The sequence below is a fragment of the Phalaenopsis equestris genome, unplaced genomic scaffold, assembly GCF_001263595.1.
Source record: "Phalaenopsis equestris unplaced genomic scaffold, ASM126359v1 Scaffold000428, whole genome shotgun sequence".
In the NCBI taxonomy this organism is placed as follows: Eukaryota; Viridiplantae; Streptophyta; class Magnoliopsida; order Asparagales; family Orchidaceae; genus Phalaenopsis; species Phalaenopsis equestris.
The window spans coordinates 3588058-3596793 of NW_018164869.1; the positions used below are offsets into that span (position 1 = coordinate 3588058).

General features: G+C 32.8%; 1 protein-coding gene across 1 annotated transcript in view; it reads left to right on the forward strand.

The window, feature by feature from the left end:
* The window catches only part of LOC110027590 (proteasome subunit beta type-4), a 28900-nt gene extending 23576 nt beyond the window's left edge, over positions 1–5324 (forward strand). The window contains exon 7 of the mRNA XM_020729085.1: positions 5034–5324. Within this exon, the coding sequence (XP_020584744.1) occupies positions 5034–5147 (114 nt within the window). The 3' untranslated portion in view covers positions 5148–5324. The remainder of the gene's footprint in view (positions 1–5033) is intronic.
* The last annotated feature ends 3412 nt before the right edge of the window (positions 5325–8736 follow it).

Below are 8736 nucleotides of genomic sequence, written 5' to 3' on the forward strand. Positions count from 1 at the left end.
TAATCATAAGAAACTTTTGAATTTTTGTTAAAGTCAAAATCTTAAGGGTATGTGAGCAATTTTATTTGCAATCGAATTATATGAGTGGCTTTCAAGTATCTGGCATAGAAGAATGTTGACTCTTTTTTATTGTTATGAGAGAGAGAATTAGGGTGATGGGATTTAGTTAAAAAAACTAATCCATAATAACATAATTTGCAACAAGCTATTCTTATCCAATGATGTATCATTTGATTTGTCAAATCATTGGTTTTGAATTGTGTTTATTATATATTAGACTCCAAATTAACAATTTTCCACTAGATAACAAATTTTGTGTTTTACTGGTTTCGTATTCGTGACTGATTTCCTTAATGAACAGCTTGTAAAAATTTATTTTGTGCAATTATGTGACATTTCTTAATTTTGTATGGAGATTAATTGAGGCTTTACCAAGACTGAGTAGGCTTTCAATTTTTAACAAATCAGCCGTTTTCTCATATCCTTTAAATTTATGAACCAATAGAATACCTTATTCCAACAAATCTCAGGTAAAATTATATTTGAATTTATTATTATGATTCATTCTGATATGAAATTCTGCATTTTTGGCGAGCTCTTTAGGACTGAACATCACAATAAAGAAACTTAGCATTTTTTCCTTTCCAAATCCCTTTCAAGGAGTTATTCAACAAAGCAATTTCTTTGCTATCCTTATTAACTACTACAATTATGCTTCTATGGTCAGCAATTCCATCATTTTTTCTTTATTTTGATAGCCTTGAAAAAAGTATTAAAGCCACAAGAAGGAGCGGAGAGTTGAATCTACATTGCATGAGGGCAAAAAACTTTAATGCGTTGATGTCTTGTTTGTAGAGTCGTTCGCGGCTTACACCCCGAGACGCGCCTCAAACTGAGGCGCACAAAAAGAGTCTCAATGCTTCAGCCTCAATGTAATTAGTGAGGCTTACACCTTTTTCGTCTGACGTTTTATGCCTTAACTTTTGAGGCAGCACTTCGTTCAAGTTATGCAAAAAGGTATATTATATTGTATATATTTGGATACAATGTCTCAAAAAAGTCAAAATATAATTTAAGTATTGATGCATGCAAGAGAATCCGCGGCGATAGAATAATTAATTAACATCTTAGTGTTGAACAAAAACCCAATACACACTCGGATAATATAAATGATGGGCAGAAGTATCAGAAGATTTTTATGTGTAAAACCCAGAAAGTGGAAAAATCTCGTGGTCTGGCCCAATTGAAGAAATTCATCATAAATTGGTGATTACAGATATAATCCCTTGACCCACAGGCAAGAAATGGTTGCACAGTTTCTCGAGCTATAACATTGGTGCACGGATAAAGAAGTCGTCCTGTGGTAGGGATGGTCACAACAGAGAGTAATAGTCGGGGGCTTCAATGCACTGCCTTCGGGGTCGATGTGACGTCCATGATGATGTGTTCTTAGGTTGTTTCATACGTTGCTTCATCCGAGGAGTGGGATGTAGAGGTTGTGGCAAGCGAGTAGTGGTCTAAAGTTGTTGGCGACTACAGGAGCAGTGGCGGTCCGAGTTTTCCGGAGGGCAACGACGACCAGACATGGCCGAAGGGCAGCGAATCGTTGGTGCATAAGTTATGCGGGACTTCAACTCCTCCAAACTTCAGCCTTCTTCATGCTTCAAGCTCTAGGTCTTCTTTCAGGAAGGGGGTGTGGGATCGTAGGGCGTTATTTAAAGAGTTTCGGTTGCAATTAATGAAAGAATCTGAATTACTCTGATTGGACGACCCTGAGAGATTTCCTCGACCGGACTTCATTTTATGGACATTTGAGTGTCTTAACGGTTATAAAATTGAGTGATCTTGGACTAGTTGTATTCTTCTCGCCGAGATGTTTGATTTGAATATAAGCTCGCCAAATTTGGCATCAATTGAACTTCCAAATATGTTTGGAAAGCTTTCAAAAGTGATTTAATGACTTGATTAGGGCTTGATTAGACTCAGATTGGATCAATTTAGTATTGTTAGGTCCATTTCGTTGAGCTGGCCAGTTTGACTTATTTTGCTGAAATCAAAAGCTCTGGGTGACTTTTAATCAAAGTTTGAATGTTTATTGCTCAAAAAATAGTCCCAAGATTCATTTCAGGCCTTGAGATTCGTGTTGGATGTTGGACTTATTGATGACGCATCAAGTATGATTACTTGATTGAGTTATTAATTTATTTTTTAATTTAAATTTTTTTGGATTTTAGATTAATTGATATTAAGAAAAAATTATAGTTTTTTTTAAATTTGTAACTTAGATAGAATTAGATGATAATAAATATGATGAACGTATCGATGAGGTCATTATGGATCTTGAACCCTATGGATTTTTTAAATTTTAAGTGAATGTTTATCTAGAATCACATTTTAAACTGCTATTTTATATTAATATTTATTATTAAGATTTGCAATTCTTGTCTTTATGATGATAAATTAAATGAACATATCAATGATTTATGTAATTTATGAATTATTTTTTATTTATGAGTTTTACTTCTTTGAGACTTACGCCTTGATCCACCTCAAAGCTTACTCCTTGCCTCGCCAAAGAATACACCTCAGTTCTCGATTTCACCTTTTTAAACATTGCACTGATGACATGTTGAAATAGATGCATCTAGAACTAAGACGATAAATCTATTGTAGGGGAGTCGAAAAAGAGAAGATGATCACTTTAGATTGTCATGCAGATGTTTTTTTTATTATCATTAGTGTTGGAGAATATGATTAGGACTAAGACAGTGCTCATAAATGTGCTCATCGGAGCATCAATTGTAAGCTAGAGATTTGTTCACCTTCAGAGGCTCAAATTTTAGACAGAGTCCCAATGACACACTCACTTCGACATATTTCTCATGACTCAGTCAACTAGAGTACTGAGATTGAAAGCGACGGAAGTTCATAATGTTACGTGAATGGAAATAAGAGACATAAGGTAAATATGCCTAATAAATAAATAATATAATTTATTAATTTTAAATAAATAATCAAACTTGTTGTATTTCATATAGTTTTAATTGAACAGTTATGAAACGTCACCATTGAGCCTAATATCAAGCTCTTAGCAAGTTTGTTGTTTAATAACAAACAAATTGTTTGTGAATGCATATAAATAGGTTGGATTGTACTCAAGCTTGGTTAACCTTCAGGTTCTTAAAAAAAGTTCAAATATGTTCAATTACTAACTTGAATGAACTTGAACAACTATTAATTGAGCTGAGTTTGAAGTATAAAGTGGTTAGCCAAGAGTGCGCGTTCATTTCTTCTTCAGCGTATTATATGTACTCAACACTTTATCGTTCTAACTAATACAAAATAGCTTCATGACGCCAACGTTTTATCATGAGAAATTCTCATGTTGAAATCTTACTTTGCCCCTTTGTTCTCTATGCCAAACTCCTTCGACATTGTTCCTTCAGTTTGTGGATTTCATTAATATGGGGCATTTACATATCTAAAGCCTAAATTTTACTTTTTTCATTTATACCAATCAAATGTTTCATATTATATGAAAAATGCTACTGTTTTAGCTTTAAAAAATTGAAGTGCATCTTTTCATGCATAGGTAAGATACATATGTGTGAAATTGAAGTTTGGATGTTAGATATGTAAATACATAAGAATTGAGTGGTATTTATGTAAATCTTTTAACCTGCCATCTATATATAATAATAATTATCTAGTGAATTTAAGGTAGCACCTGAACCTTTTTGCAAACAAGACTGTCCCCTTTCAATGATTTTAAAAGTCTCGAGCTCGTGTCATATCTTATCCCTCACAATCATCATTATGAAAAGTTCTCTTGACATCTAACTGGTCACTGTGAAAATTTTTTGTTGTTGTTACATTTCTAGATCTCAATAGGACACAATGGGTAAAATGATTCATTTAGCCGACTCTACTTAGTGAGATGAATATTTGTTTTTGTTGTTACTATTCTTGATACTCTAACGAACGACCGGTCTCTTTTTTAAACATCATTTGTAGGAATCTCAACAGACTCGACTTATTTACCTTTGGAGGGCTATTATGTGGCATCATTCTTTTCCTATATTTGTGCATGCCAATTTATTTGGATATAAATTTCGACTTCGGACAATCTAGTGATTTTGATCAGCATAAAATTTATAGGGCCGTTTATATACATGCCATATGATCTTATGTACATGCATATCCACTCAAATTTTTAAGACCACATAAAAAATATCATCATGACTATCTTTTGAAAGTGAACACACCTCTGCGTGCATATGTTTATGACACCAAGATGTTGTAGGTGTAAATATCAGACTTTGAATGTTAGATATGTTAATACATAAGAATTGTGGTGTTTGCATGTAAATTTCTCCTTCAATTATCAGGAAAGGAACATACCTATGCACATACATGAGACTAATTATTTTTTTGTCTGCCCAAAGTCTTTCAGATAGTTTGCCATTTCATAGCATAACATAATAGAGGATGTTGCTGTTTTTTTTATTTGCTTGACAAACCCATGTGACTGTGGACCTGTGGTGTTACTTATAATTGTCCTCTTCCAACGAAGCACAAATTACACAATTTCTTTTTTTTTTTTAATTTTCTTCCTCTCATACTCTCTCTTTGCTTATCTTAGGGTCCTTTCGGGGCAGCTTATTTGGTGTGGTGGCGTTTTGAAAACGCACCTGGCCTGTTTGGGTAAACTGCGTTTAGCTGCTTATGCTTTTTCAAAACGCTGAAAACAGCGTTTTCACACCACACCTATTTGGTGCAGTGGCAGTGGCTTTCTGGCTGTGGTCAGACTTTTTCAAAAAAATAAAAATTTGTAATAGCTACCGCACCTAGCTTATCAGCAGATTATTCAATAAGCTGCAGCTGCTCCAAACAGACCCATAATCTCTGTATTTCTGTCCAATATATTTATATCAAGCTTTTTTTTTTTTTATGGCATCTCTAAAATTAAATAAATAAATAACAAAAGCATATTAATATTTTTTTGGATGTTTTTGCCTGTGATCTGCGCGCAGATCGCCAAGATAACTGAAGAAGGTGTCACCATTTCTGAACCCTACGCTTTGAAGACATTCTGGGGCTTCTCAGCCTTCCAGAATCCCACCAAGGGGGCTGAAGGATCCTGGTAAGGTTACATTTTAGACCTCCAGGTTGAGATGAACCTTAGACTGCAATTCATGATGCTCTAAATTCCTCTAGTTTTATTATACTCCTCTAAATTGTCATGTTTAACGGTTCTTTTGCATTCAAAATTCAGCAGATTATTTGCACATTTCAACTTTTTAATGAGTTATCTTTTACAACTATAACCTTACAATATCCTGAAATATTTGAGGGAGATCACAATAGAGCAGCATGTTCAGGTTCTGATTTCAACTGTTGGTGTGTCTAGATATCAAAATTTGCAATTGTTGTGGGATTTAATATAAAATGAATCACTACTTGGTTTATTGGAATAGTTTCGTAAAGTCTTACTTCACTGGCACTGGCAACAACGACAATAACAAACTTTTATACCACTATGTAGGGTCGGCTACATGAATCCTTTCAATTAAGATTTTTTTTTTATGTACTACACAATGATTCAAAAGGATTCATGTCAGGTTTTTTTCGATAAAAATTTTACACTGGTTGTCGATTACCTAACATGACACTCATCTTTTCGCGTCTGGGGCTTGAGACCCGACAATGCCAGGTTTAAACTTTTATATTTATATTTGTAACATTTTGATATGATAAACTTATGCATAAAAAGGTTTATTTCATTTAAGTAATTAGGTTAATAGTGGTGTTATTCATGCAACATTAAAGTTTGAGTGCTATGTCGGTAAATATGAAAGTTTTGGTGTTAAATCTGCGAATTTATAATAATTGTGGTATTTATGTAAAATTTGCAGGATCAAATTGTGTGGGTGTGTGTTTGTGTTTTTTTTTTTTTTTTTTTTTTTTTTTTTTAATTTTTTTTTTTTACTTGGTATGATATTCGAGTTGGTTTAGAGCTGTGGGATTAGATTGAGCTAAGGTTGAGCTTTATGTTCGGCTCGCTCGAAATAAAATTTATTCGAAATTAGTTCGTGAGCAGTGTGTTCGTGCTCAACTCGATTTATATATTCGTCTTTGTGTTCGGCTTCTGTTCAACTCGAAATTGACTCTTGAATTAAAAAAAAATATAACAATTAAAATTTTATATAAAAAAAACTATAATAAAATTATAAAAATAGTTTATTGCTTCAATAAATTGTTTACAAATTTTAAAGATAAAACATGACAATTACTTGTAATTTTACATCAAAATGTAGAATATTTTATGGAGATCACTTTTTAGTCTTCCCTCAAGCTCTCTCACAAGTCTTGAACAAGTTCCAATTGCATACGTATCAAGCGATTCTTATATATTTTCATATCAAACGCCTCCAATAAATTTTTTTTTTTTTTTTTATATTTATACCCCCAAATGTTTTATATCACATCAATTATAACACTTTTAATATGTAAGAATGGAAATACACTTTTATGTGCATGAATAAGATAATGATTACATACAACAACAACAACAACAAAGCCTTAATCGCACTACGTGGGGTGGGGTCGGCTACATGAATCATTTATCTCCATTGCGTCCTATTTAGTGCTATATTTTCATCTAGTTCTAGTAAATGACAATAAGCCCAAGTCTTCCTTGGTCTGACTGTGTCTTTCTTAACACAAGTTGAATCTAAAACATCTAAACTCCTAATCGGATCACTAGATGGTCGACATTTAATGTGACCAAACCATCTAAGATTACTTTCTCTAATTTTGTCGGTCACAGAAGCTACACCAACCCTATCACGGATATATTCATTTCGCATTTTGTCTCTAAATGTAAAGCCACTCATCCACCCAATCATTCTCATCCCGACAACACTTAACTTATTATTATGCTTCTCTTTTAAATGCCAACATTCAGCGCCATAGAGCATTGCAGGTCTCGCCACCGTCCAATAAAATTTTCCTTTCAGTCTAAGCGGTACTTTTCTATCACACAAGAGGCCCGAAACATTCCTCCACTTCAACCAACCAACTTGAATTCTACTATTAACATCCCCATCTATATCACCATCGCTTTGAATAACGAACTCAATGTATCTAAATGGTTCACACATTTTAATAATGATTACATGAAAATTAAAAATTTTAGTTGTTAGATATATAAATACATACAAATTTCAATTGAGCTTTCTTAATGTTTTCAATTTATATGTATGTATTTAATTATAAATTCAGCATTTTCAAAAAGCTTAAGCTGTCAAAACGCAGTTTACCAAAACAAACTAGATGCATTTTCAAAACGCCACCGCGCAAAATTAGCTGCCCCAAATAGACCCTTAGATGCTTTGAGCGTAAAACGTATCAGTCGGGGTTAGATATATAAATACATAAAATTGGGTGGTATGGCCCCAAAATGCTTTACAAAAAAAAATATGGAAAATTTACAAGAATACCTCTAAATTTTTATGCATTTTTGCATATCTAATAACTAAACCTAAATTTTTAATTGCATATCATCTTTCCTACACATAAAAAAAAAGTTCAAGTTGACCGCTAGAAGTTTAAAGTTATATTTTACATGCGATATGAACGTTTGGGGGGCATAAATGTAAAAACAACATACTTTAAGGATAACTATGTAAATATATAAAAAATTATTTCAACAGTGGCCCATGCAGGTCTCGAACCTGCGATATGAACGTTTGGGGGGCATAAATGTAAAAACAACATACTTTTAAGGATAATTATGTAAATATATAAAAAATTATTTCAACAGTGGCCCATGCAGGTCTCGAACCTGCGATATGAACGTTGTAGAGCTCGGATCATGTACTTTTATAATATAAAATTAAGGAATTTTTATGTGTTTACATATCTAACTCCCATAGTTTGATAATTACAATTATAGCACACTTTGGTGCAAAAAGCTTATAAATGAAAATGTGTATTTCACTTTTAAAAAGATAGCGGGCGTAAATTTTTTTATATGATGTTGACGATTTGAGGGGTATGCATGTAAATAATATTTAGGCATCGAATCAATATGTAAATACATAAAATTTATGTGGCATGTAGATGCTTCAAAACTATGTTGCTTGATGTTTTACCAACAATTTTTTTTTTTTTAAATGACGAGCTCGAATCAGTCTGGGCTTGAGTTAGAGCTTGATTAATTTTATCGAGTTCGAGCTCGAGCTGGAACTCAAGTCTACAAATTCGAGCATACTAATGAGCCAGCTAATCCATTCTAAAAGAAATAAAATAATATTAATTTAAGGTGATAAATAGAATGAAATGTTATAAGAGAAATAATAAGACATCATTTAATATAAAATATAAAATATTATTTTAAAAATGTTTTTACTGCTTTTAAGATAAATTCTTTAAATTTAATGTATTTTGAGTATATTTTATAACTAATATTTGTTTAAACGATTCGGCTTACGAGCAAATAGGTCGAGTCGGGCTTGCCTGAGCATGGCTTCTTAGCTCATCAAGCCCAGTTCGCAAGCCACATATTGAGCCGAGCTCAAGCCAGTTCACGAATCAGATTGATGAAATTAGACCCCTGAACGATACTCATCACACAATTCTTGATTTTATATATTTAACATCTAAGCTTTGATATTAACTTATATAACACTTCATTATCAGTAAAAAAATATTAAGCATATATATATATATATA